Genomic DNA, 28,000 nt, shown 5'->3' on the forward strand with positions numbered 1-28,000 from the left:
CCAACAGACACACACACACGCGGACACACAGATGGGAAGGAGCTCTCCTTCCTCAAACCACTTAAGGCCCCCCACTTTATCAGAAACCCTAATGCCTGGTCTTAGATCACTCACATATTTCTGCTCACACACTAAAGCTGCTTCTTCTGTATGCCGTCTTATCGCTTTCACGAAGTTGACATTCACTGCAATCTGCTGTGTTTAAGCTATGCTAACGCTCACTGGGGTGTGTGTTCTCATGTTGTATTTTAACTGCCTGTGCATGTGTGTATAGTAGATTTGAGTCCAGAATGACATTGGCCAGTCTTTGTCTAAGACAAACACAGAGCTATTGGAGAAATAATCCCCTTTCTCTGCTCTCTGTTTCTGACTGACCGAAACAACTGTCCATTGTTTTCTCCGTTACGATCTGCTCTGGTTTACACAAAACCCTAAATTAAGGCTGCCGGAGTTTTGGTATTGAACTGCTGTTGTATTTGTTGCATGTCTACTAAATAATGTTAGACTTCAAAATCAACCATCCAAATCTTTAGTAACACAATTTTTATTAACATCTTCTCCTAAAAGAGAAGTTCATAAATAGTTGTTGTTTTTTTTTAGGTTCAAGTCAAGTTTAAAGTCGTTCACTCCAAATCAAAGTCTCATCTCAGGTCTCTATTGACTGAAAGTGACACTTTCTTGGTGTCACTTTGACACCTTTGCTTTTTGAAAACGCAGAGGAAGAGGAATAATATCTCAAAAATGAAGGATGCAATTGAGCAACAAGCAGCATGATGAATTTCTCCACAGTAACAGTGTAATCACATCAGCCCTGTTTAGTCCGCTTTAATGGAATTCTGATTCATTTACCTAAAAAGTCTGGTTTGTTTGGGGGAGTGTGAATGTGCAGTTTGACGTGAACCAAGAAACACTCTGAATTACAAATATGAACGAAAAGTGCTGCAGCAAATCAGAGCACTTAATTTTTTGTTTGTAGCATTGAAGTTGAACTGGACGAGAGCTTGCACCCTTTTTACACCGTTTCTTCAAGGAACATCCGCGTCTTAAGTTTGAAGATAAAACCATAACAAAAGTCTGAAAAATGAGGCTGTCTCTGTCACTGTGGTAGTGAAAGGCAAAGCTAGCATTGGTAACACTGTAGTTTCATCTGATAATGGTGTTGCCACTGGGCTGATTCTGCTTTGCTGACTTGCTGTATGCAAACAGAAATGTGAGGAAGGCAAAGGAAATTGGTGTTTGGTGGGTTATTTCATTGTTGTAACAATGCTTTTTGGTAGCAACTCTTTGGTAGTTATGTCTGTTTATTTCCCTGTAAGTGGAGCCACATTAAGACAAATGAATTTGCAGGTTAAGAGCGGAGCTGGGAATAGAGGCTGTGCCCATGAAAATATTCCCAAATCTTCTGTGGTGGGTGGGGCGTGTGATGGTATGAGGCCACATCTCTCTCACTGGAAGAACAAGATAATTGAAGGCAATCTCAATGTAGAGAACCATTGACTTGAGATTCTCCAACCAGTGACACCAAAGTTCACACCAAAGTGGACAACACAACTACAGAGACTGATTTGTGACAAATGCTGGTTCAGGAATCAGATATTATCCCTCGAGGAAGAGGTAGACAGGTTGTTGAGGTTGTGTACACAATTGGTGGCTCAGATTATTACATTTTAAACTGCTTACATGTCTTGTTTCTTAAATCTTTAATCATTTAATCCAATAAACAACACCAAACAAGAGTGAAAAAACTATATGCATCGACAAAGAAGAACTGGTGGGTTTTTCATGGTTACAACCCATACACTCAACTCTGCTGCTCACCCCATAAATGTGTTTTCCTCACAAATGTGGTATCATTAGGAGGGAATAAACAGACTTCTCAGATGTATAAGATTTATTGCCAAGAAGCACTGTAACAACAACGAAATAATATCCTTACTTTCCGTGCAAAGTTGAATTCTAATTCTTTTGTCTTTGCCTCCATTTCTGTTGCCTTTCCCCCACCACAGTTTTCTCTCCTTCACACAAATCAGCATACACTCACATTCATTGCTACTAGTTTCTTGGTCTCCAGAGTGAAATCCTGCAGAGAAGTATTTCTCGCCCAACTGACAGCTTTTGACCTGCGGCACACAACCAGTGAGAAGTGAGCCCCACCACCCCCCGTTCTTATCTGCACTGAGACAATTCCCTCTTTCTCTCCATCTTACACGCAAACTCTTACACATCATGGATTTAATTTATACAGCAAAATATATATCTGACATGAAGTCAATAGTCCCTGTTAGTTGAGGCTTTGTGCTGCTTTTGCGTTGAGATTCTCTCTTTCTCTCTCTCGCAGAGTCCCACAGAAACTCCCAAACACAACTACCGTGCGCCGCATTTTATAACCCGACAAGAAAAAACACAGCAGGTCTTTATGGAACATGTGTTGCAGCCGGCCTGCCATGTGAGGGCCATCAAAGTGGAGAGAGCCAATAAAGGTTTGGTTTATTGTTGAGTGTTAACTGTTGCTCAGCGCTGTCATTAAGTGTCCCTGCACTACATTACAACTTATCCGAGAAAACTAACAACTAATAATTACATACATGTAGAATGTTACAACTAGACCACACTCTACATATAAAAAAAGCTGAGTAAAGATGCACTTGCTATGTGGAGCATTAGGTAAAGAAATTCCATTGATTTTCAATTTACAGCTATAATCTGAAATGTGTTAACTGATCAGGAAATTTTATATTTTTATATGTATTTTAAGTTAAAAAAAACAAAAACAAACACTAAAATTCACATCAGCCGGGTCTCAAGTCTAGGAACAAGGAAGTTTTAAAGGTATTCATGCCAATAAAATATAGTTTTGGGTGTTAAACATTGTCGTCCTGCTGGAAAGCAAATGTCAGCTCTGATCCAAAGTCTTTTGCAGCCACTAAAGCTTTAACTAGCTTCCCTGTCAATGTGAGGGAGAGCAACCCCACAGCATGACGATGCTAGTTGTCCACCACAGTTTTTCATGGAGTCTAAAGCCAAAATTCCACTGATTGTTAAGGCACAGATTTGTGCGATTTTGCCTTTTTCCATTGTAAAAGCGTCCAATACAATCGACCCCTTCAGTTGTAGGTGCATAGGGGGAAACTACTAGTGTCACACAACAATCCATAAACTGAAGTCAGGAACGTCACTTCCTGCAACAAGCAGCAGACATACTGGTGCCATAATAGCGTATTGAAAACCACTGATACAGCACAACTAAGTAGAAACAAAGCATAAAAGTTTTAGTCCTGGTGTCACCTGAGCAGAGCATCCCCTACGATGACTTCTTACTGCCTCCTTTTAATAATGTCCTCTTTTTTTTGCTACTTTTCCGTAAAAGCCAGATTTGTGTACTAGCAGTTGTTTTTGTTGACAGGTTCTACCTCCTGAGCTTTTGGTCTCTGCCCAAGTTTCCATGGGTCTCTGCTACACCTAATGTTCTCTGATGTTGTTTTAAGTGGACTGCCATGGCTGGGCAGGTTGTGCCATGCTTTGAGTTCTGGATGATGGATTTATGGAGCTCTGTGAGGGGGTTGCAGTTTGGGATTGATAACTTTATTCTTTATGCTTTTAAACTTTTCCAGAACCTGTCTGCTGTGTTCCTTGGTTTTTATGATGCTGATTGTTCACTGACAATTATCTGAGGCCTTTACAGAACAGCTACAGTAATACTAAGAATATATTACACATGGGTTGACTTTATTTTAGAGTCTTCTCTGATCTGTTGCATATAACTCCAGTAAAATACAATGAAATTTACTGTTGTACCGTGACAAAACGAGGAAAAAGAGTCATTGTGCAAGGCCCAGGACAAAGCACAGAAAACAACATGTTTTTGGGAATAATCTTTTTGAGAATTGGCTCTTCCGTGTCTGTGCTTTTAAACTAAACTGGAATTGGGTCATAGAGGCTGGACATGAATGATTTAGCACAGAGTCAGAGGATGGCACCGTCAGAGGGAAGTGTTGGGGAAATAGGTTAAAGCTGGTGCATGGGATATCTCTGTGTGTTTTTGTGTTCCGGAGGGGAAAGAAAAGCTCCCCTCAAGAGCTGTTGTACATCAGAGAGCTTAAAAGAAAACGAGAACGAGAAGCTTCATAACACACACACACCCCTACACGCCAAGACGCACAGAAACAGCACTGACAGGGATGGGAATAAAATAACTGGAGGATTTGGAGGGAAAACAAATCAAAGAGACATGAAGGGGGAGAGGGAGGCAGAGAGACAAAGATGGTAAGGAGGGAAGAGAATGCGAGCAGGAGAAGAGGGCAGGTGGGACTACTGCATGACAGAATGAGGATCTGTTCTTGACACATTCCCCATTTTTCTCACTCCCTTTTTTCTTCTAAAAAAACTTCTCTCGCTCCCTCACAGTTTTTCTTTCTACCCGTCGCTCAGACTCTCTCACACACATACGCAGATATAGAAAAACCCACAGTGTGACTAATGAGAAAAGTGTAAAAAAGGGTTTTAGCCATGGTCGGCGGAAGCTGGCTCTGTCCAGCGGACCACACACAAGCACACCCACTCAGAGGTGTGACTAAAGATGCAGCTTTGTCTTCGCTGGGGCTCTAAACAGTAAATCCGTTCCAACGCTCTGCTACTGATACCAAGACATCTGCTAACAATCTGTCAGCACTCGAGCAGCAACCAGTCACGGTAACAGACACCTGCGACTTCCAGATGTGCACTAAGGAATGCTGTAAATGTGAAAAATTTCCTCTTAGTGTCGGACAATAATGACTGAAAAACAAACATGAAAAGATGAAAAACGTAATGTTTTTAACAACATGACCAGCAGCGCATTTAAACTTTGCACTGACCAACAGGATGAAAACGGATACTGATCCAGACACCAACATAGCGAGGCGGATGGAGGGAGAGGAAAACCTGTTGCAGTAAAGATTAATGTTTTATTAATCACCAAATCTCCATAGTAACCATTAGACGCCATCTACATGCCAACCCATTCAACCCATTATTTAAAAGCCAGCAAAAAGCCTTTTTTTCTACACGTCTCTGAATTATCAAGCAAAAAAATCCACAGTGAGCTGAAAGACCAATTTTTATGAATGTACAAACCTTAGAAAGCTTTAACAGCAGAGGTGTCAACAATTCACCCCGACTGAACCAATCTTCTTATTATGGGATTATTCCTCTACTGAATAAATAATTTAAATGAAAGGTTGGATTTTCACAAGGTTTCATTGTGCGAGTACGCAATTGCTATGAAATACGGATTTAGTTTAAGTTTTTCTTATTACTCGTTTCCAGGATTGTAAATAATTGGGACCACAGTTTTCACCTTAATGTTTTTGAATAAGGAATAAAAAAATAAATGTCTTAATTTCATAACAATGAACAGGCTTTACCTAAAATGACAGCTATTTTTCAACATAATCGTCTTCAAATCAATTTTTATCTCCCTGTTGCTCCTTTTTCCGTTTCAAAGATTATGCTCTTGTTTCTTGCTATTTAATAAACAGTTTGGTGGGGTGCCTTGAAAAACCACCAATTAGCAGAGGAAAACATGTGGGTTTAAGTTTATTTTGCATCCCTTTTTTACACTTTCGTTTTTCTCCCAATTTATTACTTTTGGTTCTAGGATGTCACGCTTGTTCTTGCCTCCTATAACATTCTATCCAATTATCTCACGTAATTGGTGCAAGAATTCAGCACACCCTTCACAAACTGCAAATAAAATGTGGAATAATGGATTCCAAAGTTTCCATGAAATCATATTTTGTACATTAATTTTGCTCTAACAGCAGCAGCCTTTGTCACTGCCCCGATCCTCAAGGACAAAACTAGTAAGAATGGCGAGGTTGGAGAGGAGAAGAAAAACGGAAACAAAGCAGCAAGCGGTGATTTGAGATTGTGAGGCCAAGTGTCAAAACGGCATGCCCCTTCTCGTCACATAAAGCTCTCAAAAAGACAGACAAACATAGACTTCCATTGGCACACTGTGAATGTGGATTAAGCTCATTGCTGTGTGAAAGGATCAGAGCATGTGTTTCTTTTTGGTGTTGCCATAAGCATGTGTACATGCATTTGTGTGGGAGGACGCATTTTTTATGCAAGTGTCTTTATGTGTGGGTGTGAATCTCGGAGCGCTGCTGCCAGGGAGAAAGCTCCAAATGGGTTTGGAAGTTACTACGCGTGTGTTCGAGAGGCTTAAGCATACAGTTTTTTTGTTGGTGATGGTATAGCTGATGTTGTGTGTGTGTGTGTGTGAGCGCCTTGCTCAAGTCTTGTTATATCTGCAGAGATGATGGTTGCAGAAGACGGAAATGTCGTTCCACTGACAGAGCCGCTGGAAATGGGATCTTTAACACACGCAGTCACACACATCATTGATTAGTTTCAGTATGCTGTGACAAGTGTGACAACAAACACAGCAAGAGAGGATGAAATGCATCCGGAAAAACACAGATCCAGTCAGAGCAGCATTTCCGCACAGATGTATACTGTTAAAAGATGGAAACTGGGAAAAAGGATGGAAGGATTTTAGGAAGAAGTGATAGGAGTTTGTGGGGGAATGGGATGTATAGAGTTGAGGTATTTCATAGTGAAAGATGGAGTGAAGGAGGGACAGCAGGAATGAAAGCGGGGGGTCAGTGGAAGGGATGAGTTTGGATGGGAGGGAGATAAAACAGAGAACAGAGCAGCTCAAGAGGAATAAACTGAATTTATAGCATTCACCTTGAAGCATCAGCCCAGCTTTTGGCTGCAGGAAGCTTGAAGACAGCAGGCCGTCTTGGAGTGTCTGCACATTTTATTTAAAGTCCAGCTTTACACAAAGCTCTGCACTATTAAACCAATATTCTGTTGTGTGGTTTGGTTGACACATTTCTTATAGGAGAAATTAAGAAAATCGTACAGGAATCCCTGCGTTTTTATCAAATGGGACGTTGATCCATGAAAATCACGCATTGATTTAGTTGAAACTTGTAATGAAGCCAATTTTACTATTCTGAAAACTACCAGAAAACACAACAAAAAGTCTCCAACTCAGACTAACCAAACAGTTCTTTATTTAGCCATAACATAAAAACCTTCACATTAAAACACCAAAATAATGATGATAAACTGAACACAAAAAAAAATCTGTCCTTGGTCAATTATTTAGTTGTTGGTGCTCTGATCTTAAAGCTGCAAAATACCAAGTATAATGATCCAATAAACTGCATGTCAATGGGAAATACATAATTATTACATCTTTAGCTTCTTTGCTCCATCCTTTCACCAGTGATTCAGGGTACAGTGTACAAAGTGTACATCCTCTGCTTATATAACCGTATAAATAACGTTTTGTTTCTCATTCTCAACCGTTCTGTGGTGCGTTTTCACCATGAGTAAGTTGTTGTTGGACATTTGTCTCTATCTTGTTTCCATTGCATTCCTGTTTTTCTAACTGTCAAAAAACATTTCTTCTTCCTTGCGTCAACTTCCTATTAAATATTTTGATATTTGTATTTCTCAGCCTCTTATCTTATCGTGTCCAAGCTGTTCTTTTTTACATTAGTTTCTTTCTGACAACAACCATCAAAAATGGCATTAGTTGCTTTAAAAAAACTTCTTTTTTAAAAAACATCATTTAAAAGGTGTAAAACTTATTTATTGCAGCTTTTTTCTTTTTCACTTTATTTTAATTATCAGATTTGTTTGGTTTCCACTGACCAGGACACTTTTTTTTTTGTTAAAGATGAATGACTTTATATCTCACAAAATACTGTTAATTTGGACCAACCTACAAAAAATCAGATTTTTTTATTAGAAAACTGAATATTTTTTTAAACTAGTGGTACAAGACAGCCAACTGAAAAAAAATAAAATACAGCCAATATTTTTGTTTAACTTTTGTCATTAAATCAACTAATCAAACACTCAGACACTACAAGATGTCCAAACAAATGAAATTCTGGTGCTAAATGGACACATAAAAAAAAAAAACATTGTAAGGAGAATACAGCATAAAAGAGGGGTGTGTTCAGTGTCAGTAAAGCAGAACAGTTGGGGTCTTTAATTCAAACAAATCTTAGACCGCCTCCCTGCTGGTACACACACATTGTCAGCAAATTCCTCTAGCTGTATCACAGAGTTAGTTTGCATAGTCTCGTAAAACACAGAAAGACAGACAGCCACACGACACACCACACCGTGTGTGTGTGTGTGTGTGTGTAGAGAGAGGAAACAGGAGCGTAGATGTGTGTTCTTCCAGCTGTATTCGGTATGTATTTCTTCATAGGAATGAGCGTGTGTGTGTGTGCATGTGTGTTAAGGTCTTGTGTGTCCGTGAAACACTGGGTATAGTATATCACGCCTTAGAGCAACGTTAAACCCTACACCGATTTAATGCAAGGCATGAAATCAGACATGAGACCCCCAGGAATTACAGCAGTCCCCGTGTGTACACAGACAGTTTCTTATGAGATATATGAACGCAGTAACGTTTACAGCGATCATGTTTAACTGTGGGAGAAAGCCAGAAACACATGACGTATTTGCTCACATCTCGTGAAATATGTGAGCAGCGGTGTCATTAACATAACTCAGTCAGACAACCAGCAGCTATCTGTGCAGTAGTTCTTTCTCTGTGAAGTGTCACACATTCTTCAAACTGTACGCTCCTACAGGTGATTCAGTGGAGTTTTTCTTTAGATAGGATTTCCTGATGGATTTTCCGAAGGGTGCTTTTAATCACATAAAAACCAGGACAAAGTTGAAAATAGTAGATTTGACGAAACGCAGCTAAGCAACCAGAAACTGCTGACTGGTGCAGAATACACCGTCAAATATAATCACGATTTTTTTGGGCTAGAAAGCGAATTTGGCTTCAGAGAAAAATATTGTCAGACTTTATAATTTAAACATTTTTCTTTTACATGTGGCGATGTGCAAAACATCAAGCTACTCCCTCATCTCAGAAGAATGTCTTCTTAAAGGACTTTAGTGATACTATAACAAATCTCATGCTGCCAATTCATTTTTCTTTTATCCAGAAAAGCTGTTAATGCTTTGCCAGCTTATTTAAGTTTGCTCTAAAAGCTTTCTAGGTGTGGCAGCTGGTGGATGCAAATCAGAAGCTGCTGAAAGGCTTTGACAATTTTAATGGATGTATTGACAGCAGTGCAGAAAGTCTTGCCTTACAGATGGCTGAACACTCTGATTTTTATACATTTGGGCAACAATTTCCAGTTCTAATCAGAAGTTTATATACACTTGTCACTGGCATAAGTGCTACCTCCATTTTAGGTTTTCAGTGATTTGTAAGGATCTTTTTTTTTGTTTTGAAAGTGTAATAACTAAAGAACATACAGTGTTAAATTATTTATAGAATGAAATTTAGAAGCATAAGTTTGAATTTAATGTGGATTTTTTTTTTTCCCAATTCTAACGTCTAGCTCAACACTGACTGGATATTTGACCACTTGCATTACGTTCTTAAATATATTAAATAAATCTGTCCAAATATTATTCATCTGACTCAAACTATTATCATGAGTTTGAAGGAAATTGGTTAAGATGTTCAAAATCAGAAAGAAAGAAGTCCCTCCGCTAAAATCTTCCCCTTAAAGCAGAACGGAAATATGCAGCTTCCCACACAAACAAGTCAAACATCTTCCAGAGAAAAAGTATTAAGCCACAACAACAAGCACAAGTTAAATATTCAGCCAGAATCTTGTCATAAGTTGTTGATGGTTACCAAAAATTCGTAAAAGGAAATTTAATCAAATGTCTATGCATAACATTTTGAGTCAAAATAAAACTTGTGCTAGGAAAAATCTTTAAAGTTGTTCAATATTTATAAAAAGGCAGTTTTCAAAGGGAAACTGTAACAGATTCTCTGAAAAGTACCAGGAGACAACTGAGTGAACTGTGCATAAGCAGAAAAATGACAGTCATATAAATACAAATAGAATTTCAGAATGATATGCAACCCAACATGGGAAAACTTTAAATGATCAAAGTGAGTTTATTTGGAGTCACACACAATGTTTGCACTTTTTTCTGCAAGGAAAAAAAAGGCAAACAGCAGAAAAGTAGTTAGCCAGCTGGTCAGCATGTTCTGTGTACGGAAACAGTCAAAATGTTTGACACACATCGGTAATCAAGCTGAAACTAAGTGTTGACAAACTGATGGTTTTCTCCAACTCTAACATGAGATGTTAAAGCACTGGACCAAACAAAAACGTCTTTCTTTTGACTGTACAAGTGCTGGGTAACATTCAGAAATAGCACTACGGCGGTACGGTAAGTTGGTTTCCTTGATGCTGCCCACAGCCCCTTGATGAGTTGTTTTGGTCTGGACCAGCAAAGAGTTAGTGCTACTGTACCAGATTTCCTGTCTTGGACCAAGTGCTTGGGTTCAAATGGAAGGAATGAGTCCTTTGGTTTGATTTAGAACCAGCACTGGAATCAGCAGTTTGGTGTTAAAGGGCCATCAGCAGCGTTGCCAAGTCAACGCAGGCGGGGAAAGCATTGAGAAGGGGAAACAGGACTTCCAACATGAGGACATTTATGCTCAGAATGAACATTTTTAGCCACTAAATATATACTGAGTTTACTGTTAAATGTGAAGCTTCCTAAGCCAGAAACTAATGTTTAGGTAAAACATCAGTGAGATTGCTAAAAGGACAATCCGAAGATAAACAAAGGAAAAAAGTCTGTAAATAATAAGCTAAAGCAGAGATATTTACGTACACTGTGTGAAAGACACGCAACCTTTTTCTTACATAAAAGAAAAATAAAACTTTCCTGTTCTAGGTCTATTTGGATTACAAAATGTTATGTCCATCTGCTAAGTGCTAAAAATAACAGATTTTGAAGCTTACATAAATCTCCTTTGTATTTGGTAGAATTGCCTTTTAAATTAGGTGACTTGTGTCGAACAACAGTTTGTTGAAATTTTGACCCATTTGACCTGACAGAACATGTGTAACAGAGTCAGGTTTGTAGGTAATCTTGTGCAAACACTGTTTCAGTTCTGCCCAAAAATGTTTTGTAAAACTGGGATCAGAGCTATTTGATGGCCAATCTAAAACATTGATTTTCTTGTCCTTAAGTCAGCTGACCTTATGGGAATGATATTTCCATGCTCTATCGAGTAGTTAAATAATTAGTAGCCAAACTAATAAGAGAGCAAGAAATGCCTTGTAGTTTCACTTTCAGTTTTAAACCTACATGATCTCCATGTAGCTTATTTCTGTTTGAGTTGCAGTTACGTTTATTTGGTACATTTGGTTTGTAAATGTGCTGTTTATGTGGCATGTCAGAGCTGCAAAGCTCATGTGATGTTTATGTGGTGATTAAATCGTGTAAGCTGTAGTGATAAATGTTTAGGAATGCGATGGGGGGAGAATAATTTTCTTCTGCCATCTTGTCTACCAAAACTCTTAAAATGAAAAAGTCTGACACACAATGGTGAGACGGGGGTATAATAATTTCCATGAAATGAATAAAAAACAAATAAAGATAAAACCTGTTAAGTTATGCTTACTTTGGATGTACTGAGCTAACCCTTAAGGGAAAAGAAAAACAATGAGGTGGGCGTTGTTAAGTATCTGAGTATTGATTCCTCTGACAACCGTCATCTACAAAAACATAAACAATCAAACTAACCAAGACCATATGAGAGTTTACAGTGAAATATTTGATCATACCTGCTGCAAGGAACAAACCCCACACCCTCCACTCAGAGCAGGTCAGAAGGGAAACATAAAATAAAATCTGATTAACATTCTGGTAAATCAACTTGTAACAGTATTGCGGATATGTGTGTTCCTGTAAAACTGTGTGGTCTGTATTTAACAAAGCAGGTAAGTGTCTATTAAAGTCTATGTGTGCTACATAAATACTCATTAATGGGCCAATAAATTTGCAACAGGAAACCTCGGACATGTCTGGACTTTCATACATGGAGCAATTCCGCATATAAAAACAGAGAATCCATTTATGCATCTATGTACCAGTAAAAACCGCACTGGGTTGAGAAGAAGGTGATAAAATCCCCCACACCAACTACACTAAACCCTTCTCAAAAACAAAATAATACAATCCTAGTGGAAAATGTCATGGTCACAGAACAGGAAAATGAAATCACAGAGTTCATTTCCCATTTGGCCACAATAAAACATTGTCTCATAGCCCACTTTAAGAGGCAGGACATGCCTAACATGGATATTCTCCACAGCTTCTATTTCAGCCCAAAGTGTTGTTCCACTAAATCAGATGTCACCGTGAGGGCTCAGAGAGGATGTAAATTTGCAGAAAATACATGACTGCTGGACTCATCTCAGCAGCACTTAAAATACAAACCCATCTATTAAAACAACATTAAAATGAACGCTGGGTTACAGCCTGCGCATGACTGTGTGTGTGTTGGTGTCTGCATATGTAATCAATCATGTGAAGAGTTGGATAGTGGGACATGGTTGTTGCATTAGCATCATCTCGATGGCTTTAAAGTGCGGAGTGAAGGAGAAGGAAGATGAAAGAAGAGAAGCGAGAGAAGAAACGAGAGGAGAGTTAATGAGGTGTCGGGTGAAGCTCGTGTCATTGAGTCCAATCACCATCTTCCTGGATCACTGAAGCTACATGGAAAAACTACTGCAGATATCAAGAGATCAAGGGCTTAATGATGCCGAGTTAAATGAGCTGATTTCAGGAAATTATGAATACCAAGCTGGTTTGTTATGTTGTGCAGTAGATAGCGCTCATAGCCAAGATATGATTGAAAAATGCAAAAGAAAATGCATCTTCTTTTGCTTTCTGGAAAGCAGAAGAGGATATAACAATGTTTGTATTATTAAACTAATCGGTTTCATATGTTAGGAAAAACCTGCGTATTAAAGGGAAACTGCCTGCCGTAATACTGCATTCGATTTACTTCAGAAGTCAAAACTCCTAAACTCCTGATTTTCTATTTCTAGCAATGTCCTGCAGGGCAAAGCCATGAAAGAAAATAACAATGTAAACTTAACATAAAAAGCAAGGACATTTTGTCTTTGGTTGATTACTTCTTTGATACAACAATGTTTTGTGGCAATAAATCTCAAACCGTTGGAAATCCTGTTTATTGCCACATTTGCAAAGAAAATGCATTAGTGGTTTAACCAGAGTTGAGTATCTGTGTTGTGCCAATGAAAATCTCCCAAATTCTCATTGCCAGAGCCAAGCAGGTTTTGGTGGATGCAGTATAATTGTGTGGGGCAGCTTTTCTCTCACTGTGAACTGTTGCTTGTCATCACTAAAAGGCAACGGCCATGCAGAGAGATATTGGGATGAGATTATGCAATCAGTGGTGAACCCATATCTCCACTGTGGGGGAACAAACTACGTTGTCCAAAATGTCTTACAACCACAGAGCCGAGTTTATCAGAGACTAAAGAGTTCAAAAAAGTTGTTAATGTACATGTGATGCTGATTGAATGAAATAGGAATTAACAAATGGGCAACTTTTTGTGTGTATTTTGCAGATGGGTTTGATGTGAATCTTTCATCCTTTAGAAATCCAACTTTCATCCTTTAGAAGTTTTTTTTAAAGACTTTTTTAGATTTTCCAAGTTCAAATGAAAGCAACCTCTTTTCCATTTCATACCAATAACCAAACCATTTTATTGTGAAGTCATTTCTGAAGAGTTTATATTATCACCCACTTCAGTTGGACAGTTCTGATATCTGGGATCACATTTACTTGCAATATACTATGAGTAAGGAAAGTTACTTTAAATCCTCACGGTTGTCAAGGATACTGGTACAACTTAACGCTTTGGTACAACTTGGCGCTTCCCGTTCACCAAAATTTCAGCAAAAAGGCAAATACGTCACATACTGTATGTTACCACTGCTTTTTCCACCGTTTTCAGCTTCTTCTTTTTTTTAAACAAAGTCATGCTATTCACAAGTCATAAATACATCGCTATATGTTCTGCTCAGAAATGCGAATGATTTTTTCCAACCAAAGGTTGGTTTCTTTGGGGGAACAGGGCATTATTGTAGCCTTTTTATTAACACTGTGAGGAGAACAGTGGACCCTAGCATTTATGTGGTTGTTCGCTATTAAAGTTAATACACCACAGTACAAAATGCTCAGTCCATAAAGCCTGAAAGATGGCATTAAAAAGTAATAGTATCTTTGTTTGCTGTGGATTCCCAGTAGCTAAAATGATCATCACATATAAAAGCAACTTCCTGGGGGGAAAAAAGAACTAAAACAGAGACCACATCCTGAGAACAATCATTAGATTTCAACAGAGTTTTATCAGTCTAAAAGTATTTACTGTTTTGGAGCAAATCAACAAGTTCTCCACTGAAACCACAGCAATAAAATAAACCTTAAGGAATTTTCTTAAGAGAATCTTAGACAGATTAGTGCAAGATGAGAAAAGAAACGCAGAAATGTGAATTTGTGTGATATTTAACGGTGTACCTTTAATGCTATGTTTTCCATTTGTGTGTGCTCGTTAAGAAACCAGTAGGAAATGAAAAGATAAGTGGTGCATGTGGAGTTGGATGGATAAAACTCGATGCTAAAGCACAGCTGAAATACACATTAATATAAAGAAAGGCACTAAAACATGAGATATGAGTGTTTTTATATTCTTACTTCATCTCAAGGACCTCCTCCAGGTGCTTCCGCCTCTCAGCTCGCAGGGCGGTCAGATGACCTTCCTTCTCAGCCAATGAGAGCTGGGTCGATGACAGCTTGGCTTTCATCACCTCCAGTTCCTGTTTCACCTTTTCCATGGCAACCAGTAGGTCCTCCACCTGACACAGGCACATAAACACACATTTAGTTTTGGCTTCTTTTAGACCTTTTTGTTTGACTGAAAGTGTCTGAGCACTACTAGTTTGAAAGGTTTAAGAAATCACTCTCCACTGCGGAACATCAAGCAGGTCATTTTCCTACTCCCTGTTTTATTTTTTTTTTCTCTAAGCTGTTTATTTTTCTCCTTCACTTTCCTGATACATATTTTATCTCGGCCTGCTCTTTTCACTGGCTCTATATCACTGTGTCATTTTAATGTGTGTGAGGTCAGTATGTATTTCTTAAGGCCAGACAACGATTCGGCTAACGTCCAAAGTCAGAAAAAGAAAAAAAACAGGAAAGAGAGGAAACCATCCAACAGAAGAAGTGTTATTAAAAAAAACAAAAAGTGAATTAAAAAAATGAAACTTTAGAGAATGCATTATGTTGTTCTTTTATTTCAAGTAAAACAAATCAAGACAAACCAAATAAAAGGGAAATAATTTTAACTGCTTTTGCAAGAGTTTAAATGTAATGTTTGATATTACGCTAAGGTATAATGATCAACTTGACAATCAATTAATATTACATTTTAAATAAATTTATTGGAGACTTTCTCCGATTCAGTTAGGTTCAAAATTTGATTCAGGATAAAATATATACTTAATTTCAGCTCCATATCGTAATGTGGTACTGAAGCTTATAAAATACCTAAATAACACGACGTCTTGTTTGAGTCTGTGATTGACTGCAGCTTGTGGAGTTTGAAGTTAAGCTGAATAACAGTCAGAAAAAGTCTGTAGAATCGTTCATGTAACCGATCTCTCTTTTGGAACCATTTCTAAAGAAGATTACCAGTTTAAACACGTTTAAACAGACGTTTGGATGCATCCCTACGTAACCAAACATAGAAGAAGTCCCAAACTGTAACCATGAAATGGAAGGAAATTGGTTGGGATGTTCAGGAACAACAAAGGGACTTAAGTCTGTAACCAGCTTGAATGCCTCTGCTGTCATCCTCAGTGAAGGAAGTTTTATATTCGCACACTCAACTGAGAGGGTGTGGAGCAAGAAAGAAGTCCTTGCTCACAAATCGGCACCTTCATGTTTGACTGAAAATTGTAGCATCGGCATGCAAAACCTTTATCTAGGGAGGCGTTTTGGTGGGCAGTTAAACAAGAACAAGACAAGAAGTACAGAAGTCGAAGTGAGGTTTTTATGCTTAAATACACTGTACCAGCTGTCAAGCATGATGGGGGTCATAGTGACAGGTTCTTTCACTGATATTAAACTTCTGACCTGAGCTCTATCCTATTTAATATTTGTGAAAGAAGTTGGATACCTGAATCTGAACCAGGAATCCAACATATTAAAATATCATATTATGTGGTAATATAACCTGTATAACAGGTATACAGTGGAAATAATCATTTCCACCCCAACACCTAAACATCTAGCAGTCACAAAAGCAGAATGCTATTTTGTTTTCCAAATTTGAGACCAGATTTCAAGATTTTCACATATATATAAATAACATTATACAGAGGGGTTTCTTAAGAGGGATGTACAGAGGAAGCTACACGCACATCATTTTTGTCTGCAGCTATTTTATAAATAGTGTCACGAAAATATAAAACAAGAGTCTGATGTAAGATGTCTGAGAAATATGAAACAAAACAAAACAAAAATCTGTGATATTTTCTTCATAGTCTGATTGATGCAAAGTCCTTGTGAGAGCAAAACTACTCAAAGTTTGAGCTGTCAAGACAACCAGAGGCAAAACAAAGATGATTTGAAATCAACTTTCCCTCCAACTGTTTGTTTAAATAAAGAATATAAGCACATGGATAAAAGGAAGAATGAAATTAAAACAAAAGTACCACCTGATGACGGAAAAACAAGAACGCTGAGAGTGGCACGTGATGATTCTTTGTTACCTTTGACCACCTAAATCCGCTTGTGGTGAACTCATGAATTGGAATGTGAGACAGCTGCATACAAATGACAGAGAAAAAGAGAGTTGTGAGAAGGAAGAGTGATCGCAGTGAGGGGAGGAGATGAATTCAGTGACGTGGAGAGAAATATAAGAAAAAGGCAGAGGAAAGGCCTCAGGATCCAGAGGTAACGAAGAAGATAGGTGTAAACAAAAGTTAAAGAAGATGAAGAAAGACTTTACAAACACAGGCAAGTTGTTTTGGAAAAAATAAGTATAAGAGAGGATGAGCACACGATAGACTAAATAGAAATTGCAGAGAGAAATACAAGCAGCATTTAGAAAAGAAAAGGGAGGAAGGAAAAGGTTGGAAAATGTGACGCAGAACAATAATCGTGACAGAGTGAGAAAGGAGCGTAATAAGGTAGGAGTGACACGGCCAAGCATGAGAACTGAGGGACTGGAAAGAAGCAAGATGCAGTTTGTGGAAATACTGATTTGCAAACCGTTCCAGACTCAAATTTCTTAGTTTATATTGTGTTACAATGGATACGTTGCTTAGGTTTACTATGAACTCATGTTATGTGTGTATGTATAGATGGATGCAGCTCTGTAAAATACTTGAATCTTTCTCTAGACTCCTCCAGACCGTGTCGGCACCATGGAGACCGCGAGCCCTGTGGACGCTTGTGTTCAAGAATGATTTCAGGTTTATTTTAAGATCAAAACAAGAGGAACCACAGGAGAAAGGAGCACCGGGTTCAACAAGTAAAAAATTCTCCGCTTAATAGAAAACGGGAAGCCGAGGAGAGGTATGTCTGTCTCCAGTTTGAGACAGATGGAGTGTGTCACGGCGCTGGCTCGCTGCTGTGTCACACACACGCACACCTTTCTGCGCTCATCGCACATACAGTAGTGACTCATGTCTAGCAGCAAAAGTTTGGTTTATTTTCATGTGGTTCTGGTCAAAAGCGTTTGACAGGCAAATCAGGTTCATGGGACGGTCCCACACACACGTGTTGACAGTGCAGTCGAAGAAAAAAGCCGTCTGCTCACCAGTATCGAGTCGGAGTCTGTTTATAAGTGGGACCAGTTTGGCAGCATTTGCATGTGGGAGCCCTTTGAACCAGCCGGCCTCATTAAGGGAGGAAATCATCTTCTCCTGTCAACGTTTTATGAATCATTATGTGAAAAGTTAATTGCGCTGACGCAGTTGTATAAAAAGGAACTCAAAAATATTTATTTATGATTTACTTGTGCCCACAGAAACGCATTTCCAAAAGCTGGTTTCCATCTGGCTTCTTCTGAATGCGATTCGGGAATGGTCTGTGCTCCGGCTAAACAGCAGGTCGCACTTCTTTTGGCCATACTTGTCCATTTACGTTTGAAGAAAAAAAAAAAAAAAAAAAGAAGAAGTATCCTCTGTTCTGTCTGCAAACGCTACATAACACACGTGTGTGCGCTTGCTGAAAGGTTGAGTTAGAGTTGTTGACGTTGGGAGAGGACTGCAGCGGGTGTTTGGCTGACATCTCCACTCTTTCACCACAAGCTGACATCTCTGCTCCTTTCTCTTCCATGGGAGCATTTTGAAATAAGGCCTCGTTCTGCCATTAATGGCCTCTGGCCTCCCTAATTGAAGTTGCACTTGCAGCATTTTGATGCATTTTAATATTTCCCAGCCTAAATGATGTGACAGCTTGGCAATCACTGTCGACAAAATTGAACCACGTGGAACAGGGACTTCAATGTGGTGAAACTAATAAAATGGGTTTTTTTACATTCATCCTTTTAAAAGCAGAGAAGAAGCCAACTAGATCACTACCCTGCTGCACAGCGAGTCTGCTGGAGGGCAAAAACTGTCGGCAGCAGGATATTGTTGTTTGGTCCAGCCATGGAAAACAAAAAGATAGAGACCAAAAGAGAATGGTAAAAACTCGGAATCCCAGAAGGCACTGCACTGACCCATATTCATGCACTGTTCCCTGGGAGGAGTTTCAAAGACAAAAGTATTTTGTAAATAAATTCTTATATGCACAGACGTTGCCTGTTTTTATTCTGTATATGTATGCAGGGCCTGCTGTTTGAAAACCCCAGTTTAGAAATTCACTCCTTCATTTATTATTATTTAATACCACATCTCAATAGACAGAAAATCATGAAACATTATTGAAAGATTGAAAATTATTTGGCTATTTCTTGATAAACTTTGACCTAAACATCCAATTATATTAATAATTGCCTTTTGCACTTAATTAAGAATTTATATTTCTGTCATTTACTGCCGATTATCAAGGTCTTGAAGCAGTAAATTAGCCCCAGATCATCACACTGCCACTACCATGTTTGACCATCTGTGTAACTTAGTGTTTCTAAAATGCTGTTAGTTTACAGCCTAAAATATTGACATTTTGATTTGTTGGTATACAAAACATTTTGGTTAATTTTTGGTAAACATGAAATGGGTGTTTTGAAACTCTCTCATGGATGCCATTTTGCCCAGTTTGTTTCTTATTGTTGAATCATGAGCACTGGCTTTAACTAGGCCATGTGAGGCCTCCAGAGCTTTAGATGACCCTTTTGGTTATGTTGTGACCTCTTGAATGAGTCACCATTAATTTCTTGGAGTAATTTTTATAAATTCATTCTCATTGCCAGTCTTCAAAATGATATTTGTGGCTAACATTTATATATAAGAAAAAAAACCTTATAAGAGGGCAAGGTAAGATATATTTACACATTCTCTATAATAAGAGGCAAGTGCACCCATGAAAACTGCTGTTTCTTTTTAGTTGCATCATTACAGCAAAAAGGCAATCCAACCTGTCAAGTGCATCATCTTAAACATGTTTTCTTGTTGTATTGATGTCTTTGAAACTTGACTGGAATTTGAAACAGTGTGTTTGATGTTTTTCAGAAGAAGAAAATGTTTTGCAAGCTGCATTTCACCTTCACACGTCCATGTGACTGCCTTCCCCTGTCCATCGACTCTTTAATTATCTGTCCATCCTCTGCATCATCTGTCTGCGTGAAACTTCTTCTGCAGCGCTGTGAGGACGCATACCTCCGGAGTAAAACATCTGTTTTCATGGCTGACTTTACACGTCTGTTCAGAAGCTGTCCGGTAAGTAAAGGCCGGCGCAGACGGCAGACGTTTAGAGGCAGTAATAACAACAAGAGTCCAGCCGTTTTGCCAACAGCTACAGCAGGCCGTGTTTATCGTCCTGAGCCTACGCTGTTTTTTAACATCCCCCACTTGTCAAAACCCATCTAGGCAGTGAGGAACATTTCCCATCTCTATGGCATCGTTAAGTCACCGCCGCTCCAGGGAGCGAAACACACAAACACACAAACACACTCCCCGCGGTCTGAGGTTGCATCCACCAAACTCTTCCCTTCTGAGCCTCCCTTTTACCACCACCCTGAGCTCTCCCACTGTCTCCATTTAGATGAGCTGCATTACGACTTAAAGCGGTTGGCACGCACTCCGTTTGAAAACATGGCCGGTTGTGTGTTGCTGGTGGAAGGGGACAGAATGTAAGCTGTTCTTTAAATAGGTATGTGTTTACCTCGGCTCTAAATGAGGAGTGACTGAGTAAACACGCAGAGCCGCACCTGAAGGGGCTCAGATGGGAGTGGGCGTACTCGTCGCTGCTCCCACTTTTAGTGCGGACGATTTTGAGACTGTCACAGAGCATTTTTGTTTCCATAATTATTGTTAAGGTGAATTAAATAGCCAAAAAACAACAGAAAAAAAAATGATGGACCAAAATTAGGGAAAGTTTAGGATAAATGTTGGGTAACACATTTACCATTCAGGGAAAACTCATGCGGATCAGCAGGCGTTCATATGCACTTGCACACACATTACCTGCTTCTCGGCATGTGAGCGTGCCTGCTCCTCCTGGGCCAACACCACCTCTCTCTCTGCTGTGATCTGAACGCTTTCCCTCAGCGCTTCCTCCAACTCCTCAATGCGCTCCTCCTTCTGATGGAGGGAGTCCTGCCAAAAGGACAGAAGAAAAAGATAAAATGTTTTGACCATATCTGCATTTATCCACCTGATTTGACATGAGTGTTGCTACCAGAGAAAATCGACAAACGGTTAGACGCGCAAAAATCCAATCTTTTTAGGATCTGTGAATGCACCATACCCAAGTGTTTGCATGGAGTTTGCATATAAAAGTATTTCATGTGGGTAAATGACTTAAATGTCCTTCTGATCAATTTAGCATCAGAAAGATACTGAATTGATAAAATGACCTTTGACAAAGGAGTCTGTTTTCTATGGCGTCATGTTGGCTGTTTGTGCTGCTGGACATCTTGTTCATCTGTTTGTGGTTTGTTTGGTACCCGACATTTTTGAACAATGCTGTAGCTGCGTAAGGGGCATTTCGTCAAATTAGCAAAAGCTGAATGTGTTGCAGAGGAGTTGCTTTTTAAGCTTTCAGGCTCTCTTTAAAAGAAACACACACACACACACAGTTTGTGTTTACAGCTAGTCATGCCTATTGTGCTAATTCTTATTATGAGAAACAAGAAGCTCCAGGTTTCACAGAAACAAAGCGTGTTGGGTACCTTTCAGATAAACTCATTTTCCCAACAAAGCGTTTTGTCACATTATGTAAAGGGTCAAGACAGAGCCTCTAAGATAATGTTTCTGTAACGTATAACATACATATTTAAATTTCACCATAATAGTTTAACATATCAAAATAAACCTGATAAAATTAACACTGTATGATTTTTTTGTGATAATCTAAATATAATGCCTTAATTCATGCTGATGTCACCTTCTACACTCGTTGGCACCCATCAGTAATAAACTAATGATTTCTCTATATTCTCATTTTTAAAGTTGGAGTTACGAACAGGTCAGCTGCAGATACAACTTTATAAATCTCCACTGTTATTTAACATCCGAAAGTTGAGCAACATGTTTTTCCATGTTGCTCAACATAGAAAAACACCAGCTCTGATTCGATAAACAGCCCTAATCGTGCAATTATCATCTAGAAACATCTCGATCTCGACCGTAGCAAAGATTAACCAAATAAGAGCCCTACTGACCTCTAAATGTGTTATTTCTACCAACACCAAAACATTATGTAAATGAATGGTCAACAGCAGCTGAGGATACTCCACCCTGGTGCAGCGATCTGCCAAATGAGTTGTTTTTAACCAAAGGGAGGCATTCAGTTGAGTTGGTGGTCCGTCAGTGGGACTCGAGAGACATTCGTGTTTACACTGCTACAAGAAAGTGACCATAATATGCACTGAGGACCACCTCTGAATGCGGTCCAAATGACTGGAACTCAAAGAATCCAAAATGTGTCTCGGGTACAGTCACACGGGCAATTAAGAGATTTCAAGTCAACTTTGATCGGCTCGCCCAGGACACATGTTCATGCCAGATGTGCACAGGGCCCAAAGTGTACCTCAGGTGGAAGGGAGTTAGTTGTAAAACGGGACACATTATGGTCTGTGGATTTTTCCCTTCCTTTCAGAGTGTGATGTAGCTTTATGAGCATTTGAAGCATCTGCGGGCACAAAGAGCACAACTCCCAGAACAAAGGCAGCTGCAGTTAACGGTTACATGTATGTCCAGTTTTAACAAGCTGGTATTATTTCCCCAGGTCTTAGAAAAACATCTGCGATATCGTGTGGATAAAACAAAACAGGACCATGGTTTAACGACTGTTTTCTTTGCATCAGATTCAGAGGACTTAGTGAAAGACTTGTACCTGAAGACAACCATGTGGATTTCAAGGTAAATTCAAATGTTCACAGCTCATATTGTTAAATTCACTTGTTATTTCATGAATTTCTATTTGTTTTAGTCCTGATCCGAGTTGGGGAAGATGTCTTTTATAAAATATGACAGATTTAGACCCATGATCAAATCAGATTTTAAGTATCATGCTGCAGGTAGATATTATTTATTTGAATCAGAAATAGTTATGCTAAACATGGGGTCTTCAAATCCGGTGTCCTATGACTTTTAAATGCGTCCCTGGTCCAACACACCTGAATCAAATATCACATCCTCAGTATCCAATTAAGTTCTCCAGAATCCCACTAATGACTTGTTTATTTGAGTTAAAGCAGAGACAAATCTAAACACTGACACACAGGACCTGGATTTGAAGACTTCTGCACTAGGCCACGAATAGATTAAAGTAAATAATTTAAACCGCTGGGTGTCATAATTAATATGAATGCCCCTTTGGCAGATCTGACTTTGCATACTGACATAGTCAGCTGCCACATTCAGTACCTGAAAAACTTGGGTACTGTTCTTCGGGTACCGGTTCATGCCCTTATTGTTGCTTATGAAATAATAAGGCTACAAAAATACAAAATGGTGAAGAAGCGTACTAACTAGGCCCCAGCCAGGTGTCTTCAGAGATATTTGCACACAGGATGGAAAAAAAACAAAAAAAAACATTTTATTAAAATGTACACGTTGTATTGGTGTGGTTCACTTCCACATTGCAGTGAACCTAAGGGACAATGTCACACAAGAAGCTGGCCACTGTGAGCAGCATTGGAGACCCTGATCCCTTATCAGCCTTGAATTATTCTGATCACAAACAGAGCTTAGAGAAATCACCGCATGGAGTTCCCATAAATTTCCAATGAAAAAAGATCTATTTTCTTCTTGCTGGGGAGCTGACTTTGCAGGATAAATTAGATATGAATGAATAAGTGATGGGGGCAGGGAGGACGAGGAACGATGAGGCATTACAGTGGCCATGAGCAAACCTCCAGAACATCTCAACGCATGTGCTGTGAATCTGAATCCGCAGCGAGCCAACATTACTTGGTGTCTGACTATGCACAGTACGGTAGAATTTATTTGGAACAAAGCCGGCTCTTATTGCATCGAATTAAATTTACAGTCCTGCTTTGTTACCATCTGCAGGGTTGTTTAGGTTATGGATACTGGCTCGGAACCGGCACATACACACAAAAGCTCTGGTTGTAACCGCTGCGGTCTCGTGTGTCTCAGTGACTCACATCGACTCATCATCCAACCACATGCACACACAGCAAATGACAGTTTCTTAACAACTTAAACCAAATCAACCATAGCTAAAGGGTGCATAAGCTTGTTCACACAAAACACACACACACACACACACACACACACCCCGACAGTTTTCATCTGCCTATAATCAGCGAACCAATGAGGTTAGCAATTACTGGAAGAGAAGAGCGAGGACGAGGAGCGAAAACAGGCTGAAGGATGTCAGGGGAAGCCGGGAAGAAATTTAAGGTGAAAGGGCGAAGTTAAATGAGAAAGAAGCAGAAGAAAACCTACTATCTTCAGCTATATGAAGAAAACCACACAAAATCATCACACCGCATACGGCTCCTATCTCGGGTGACTTGATGGACCCGGCAAACAATTAGGAAATGCTCTCCGACCACAAAGAAGCTTTTTAAAACCCAAAAAGCATTAATTTCATTTCCCCCCCTCTCTCTGCTTTAATCTGCTCTCATTTTTCTACTCATCACTTCCCTCTTCTCCATCTTCTATCGGCTCCCCCTGCCAATTATCCACCTTGGCTTCCCCTTCTCACATGTTCTCAGCTGAGAGCTGCAGTGTGTGAGAGTGAGTGTGTTTGACATTGCCTCGGGCTGCTCTGTATCACGTTATGACAACATGGTGTTGTAGCAGAAGTTACTCAAAGGACACAAAGAAAAACTTTTCTCCACCTTCCTGAAGCTCCCCGCCTCGCCTCTACCGCTTTCCTCACCTTTATTTGCTGAGAACTTTCGTTGAGGTTGTCCTCCCGCTTCTTGGCGTCCTCCATCAGCTGGGCATTTCGATTCTTTTCCAGCTGCTCTTTGTGTTTCAGGTTGGCGACCTTCTTCGATTGGTCCTTAATTTGCCTGGAAAAACACGGGACAACTGTGAGTTTATGAGTGACGTTTTTTTTTTTTATTGGTTGATGATTTAAAAGCCGACCTCACTGAAGCAAATATAGATTAGATAATAGCTCACAATGTGAGTTATTAATTCAAACTGTGCCAAGACAAGAGCCTCCAATAATTCTTCCTGATTTGCTTTTTGAGTCGGAGTGATCTTCCACCAAAGTACGCTATGCTTCGTTAGACAGTTGTTTTCCTTGTACAGCTGCAAAGACTTAAACATTTTCTACACTCATTTTTCAATTATTATTATCACAGTCTTGCTAAGCCATTAAAAATGAGCATGTAGATCATTCATACCTAAAATAAGCTCACCCCAATAAATAAGATTTTTGTTTTTTCAAACGAGAATAATAATAAAAAAAAAAACTCATGGTGCATTTATGTTCAGTCTCGTAAGCAAAATTCAGTGCCACTTTTCAGAAGTCAGCCTGTACATTAATTTCAGCATGACTGCAGGCCTCAGAGGTTTCTAAGAGAAGTGAACAAACGTCATGGAGACCAAGCAAGACAGGAGACAGGTTATGGAGAAAGTTGCGGACATGTTTAAAGCAAAGTTAGGACAAATATCCAAGCTTTTAACATCTCAAGGACAGCTGCTCAGTTCCCAACATGGCCAAAAACCATTACGTGCCCATTTATGGTCCCTTTAGGCATGTAATTGGGACCACCCATTTCAAAAGCTGTCAAGTGTCACCGCCCTTATGCTTTCCATGTGCTAGTTAAACTCTCGTTGTAATTAGGAAATGCAGCCACTAGGGTGCAGTTCCCTCTAGATGTGGAGGAACGTTTCAGAACGTAAACATGAAAAAACGTAATTAGGCCGTGATCATTTTCATTCTCAGAAAGAGGTGCAGGAGATGGGCGATGTGTGCGGATGTTAGATAGATCGTGGCATTTGGATGGAGACCTTATGTCATTTCATGGTTAATTTTTGCGGATTTCATTGGACCTAAAATATTTTTAAAAATGCTCACACTCTCCGTTCAGTCTGACAGAGATTGAGCTGTTTTATCAAAGACGGATGAGTAAAATTGTCTGCTGGTAGAGACGAGCACCAAATGATACAACTGTATTAAAAGTTGGTTTTATTGAGTCAGCAGGGCAGAATCAAATACACGGTTATCACATTTCTACTGATTAAAAAATGCTTCCAACATCGTTTTCTTTCTACTTCACAAAAACTGACTATTTTGTGTTGATCTATTTCATAAAATCTCCCCCAAAACACGTTAAAGATGCTGCTGAAACATAAAACAGTGAAAATGTTCCAGGGTTATAAAAGCATTTGCAAGGATCTAAAGTAATAAAATTGTTGCTTAAATAGTGACAAGCTGAAATATATGGTCAAGAAATTATAACGGTGCAGCAGAAATCTGTGCAACACAATGCTCCACTAAATACCCCCGGGTCGATATAACGTCAAAATCAGTAAAGGAATTTGGTGAAAAGCTATTAATCAACGACGAGATGACATTTCTGATGTCTGCACAGCGGGAAGCAGCAGGGTCTTGTCGCACAAGGATTACCGAGTGTCGGGAAGCAGGGTTTAAATCATCACGGCGAAAATGAAGGAGACTGAGCGGAGCAGTAAAAGAGTGGGAAGAGCAGAAAAGTTATTCCTTGCGGGAGATCCCGGCTTTGCAACGTGGAGAAAGAGTTTAATCCCTGTTTAAGAGGCCTGGAAGCCATTGTGGCTGTGTCACAGAGCTATCAGATAACACAGCAGCTTTACTTGATCAGGACCTCTCATACATTCCAGACATCTACGCAGGCACGAATGTGGAAGAAATAAAACCTAATAACATCCACTGAATCATAACACAAAGGAAAACCCAAGAAATGTTATTTGAAAAAATACCGACATGACTGCAGGCTAGGTAGTTCCTGTGTCCATGACTACACCAAGTCTTTCTGCTCTGTGGACTTTTATATACATATGTGTTGTACAAAAATTATTCCCAACATCAGCAATGTTTTCAGACACACTGATAATCCTTTGTAGACACAGGGAGAGGAGGGGAAAATTCACATAGCACTCTGTAGTTCATCCCCATTCCTAAAGCAGTTTTCACTGAAACACCAAGACACACATATCTATTAACAGCAACAGGTGCAGAAAATAATCGGCAACTGGCCAAAGTTGCTGGCCAACGATTAAGAAAAAAATGATCACAGGAAGCTCTGCATTCTTCACATCTGTAAGAAAAACATCTCATGTCAAGGAGTCGTCTCATGTTTGAGATGACATCTCTACACCAACACTTGAAGAGGAAGTATTGAAAGTAGAGCTACAGATTGTGAAACCCTAAGCAGCGATTTAACCCTTTAACTGATTCATTTAAAGGTCAAAGCAGTTAGTCACTTGATAAATGAATAAAAAGGGTCCTTATTCTGAATTTTTATCGCAAGATGTTACTTTAGTCTCCTCTCACCCTCTCATCATAAGAAACATAAAGTTAAATTTACAGGTTACGTTACACCTGAGTCTGTATGAGGTATGAGTAGTTTCTGACTCTTTATTTGGATGATAAATGATTTTAAGGACTCAAGAACCAGTCAAGATTTTAGAAAGATTTTTTGAGCAAACCAAGAATCAGACATCTTTTCTCTTTTCATAAGTCCAAACATAGTTTTTTATATTTGTTGAAAATGCTTTTGTGTTTTTCAATCTAATATATTAATTTGAACCACTAAATAAAAACTATGACATTGCATTTATAGTATTTAAATATCACGAAATCTCGTGTGTTTTGTTACAACTTTAGTACACAGTGAATGTTTTGGGGTTTTTCTCTCTCTCTCTTTGGGGCTAATTTTAGGAGCAGATCTGCCTTTGGATGCCATTTCAGAACTGAACTTTGATTCTTCCATATCCAACATTAACAAATGGCTTCTTGAATTTGCTCCCGTGTTATTTGTCACAGAAAGTGTAAACAGGTTTGAAATTTCATATGACCTTCGAGTCTCAACATATCTCAGATTTACTCTTAGACCTAACCATCTTTGAAAGTGCTTTTAGTTCGCTTTACTCAGTGCACAGCAAAAAAAAAAAAAGATAAATGTATTCAAATATATAACTATTTTATTACAAGCCTTTGCTTTCATCTTCCTTGTCTGTGTAAGCCATAAACTGCCTTCTAAAGTTACTCAAAGTAACAGGAGTAATCCATCAAGTGGCTTTTATATCAATATCGCTGCCAGAAAAGTTGAGAAATGATACTGGCAAAAAAGGGTAGCATAAAATCTGTTTGCTAAGAGGTCCAGAGGGCCTAATTCCAAACGGTCCTGAGATATCTGGGAGAAGAGAAAATGAAAAGCACAGATGAAGCCAAAACTGCTCAGCCACACCT

General features: G+C 39.2%; 1 protein-coding gene across 12 annotated transcripts in view; it reads right to left on the reverse strand.

Moving 5' to 3' along the window:
* LOC114160803 (ELKS/Rab6-interacting/CAST family member 1-like) overlaps window positions 1-28,000 on the reverse strand; it is a 127,762-nt gene that overhangs the window by 43,533 nt on the left and 56,229 nt on the right. For all 12 annotated transcript variants that reach the window (XR_003598856.1, XR_003598857.1, XR_003598858.1 and 9 more), the window contains 3 exons: window positions 24,473-24,608; window positions 20,581-20,712; window positions 14,639-14,799 (listed from right to left, as the gene is read on the reverse strand). Coding sequence is in view for 9 of the 12 variants with exons in the window: in XM_028043611.1 (XP_027899412.1) it covers window positions 14,639-14,799; window positions 20,581-20,712; window positions 24,473-24,608 (429 nt within the window). In the remaining 3 variants the exon portion in view is untranslated. The remainder of the gene's footprint in view (window positions 1-14,638; window positions 14,800-20,580; window positions 20,713-24,472; window positions 24,609-28,000) is intronic.

This window comes from Xiphophorus couchianus, chromosome 17, assembly GCF_001444195.1.
Source record: "Xiphophorus couchianus chromosome 17, X_couchianus-1.0, whole genome shotgun sequence".
NCBI classification, from domain to species: domain Eukaryota; kingdom Metazoa; phylum Chordata; class Actinopteri; order Cyprinodontiformes; family Poeciliidae; genus Xiphophorus; species Xiphophorus couchianus.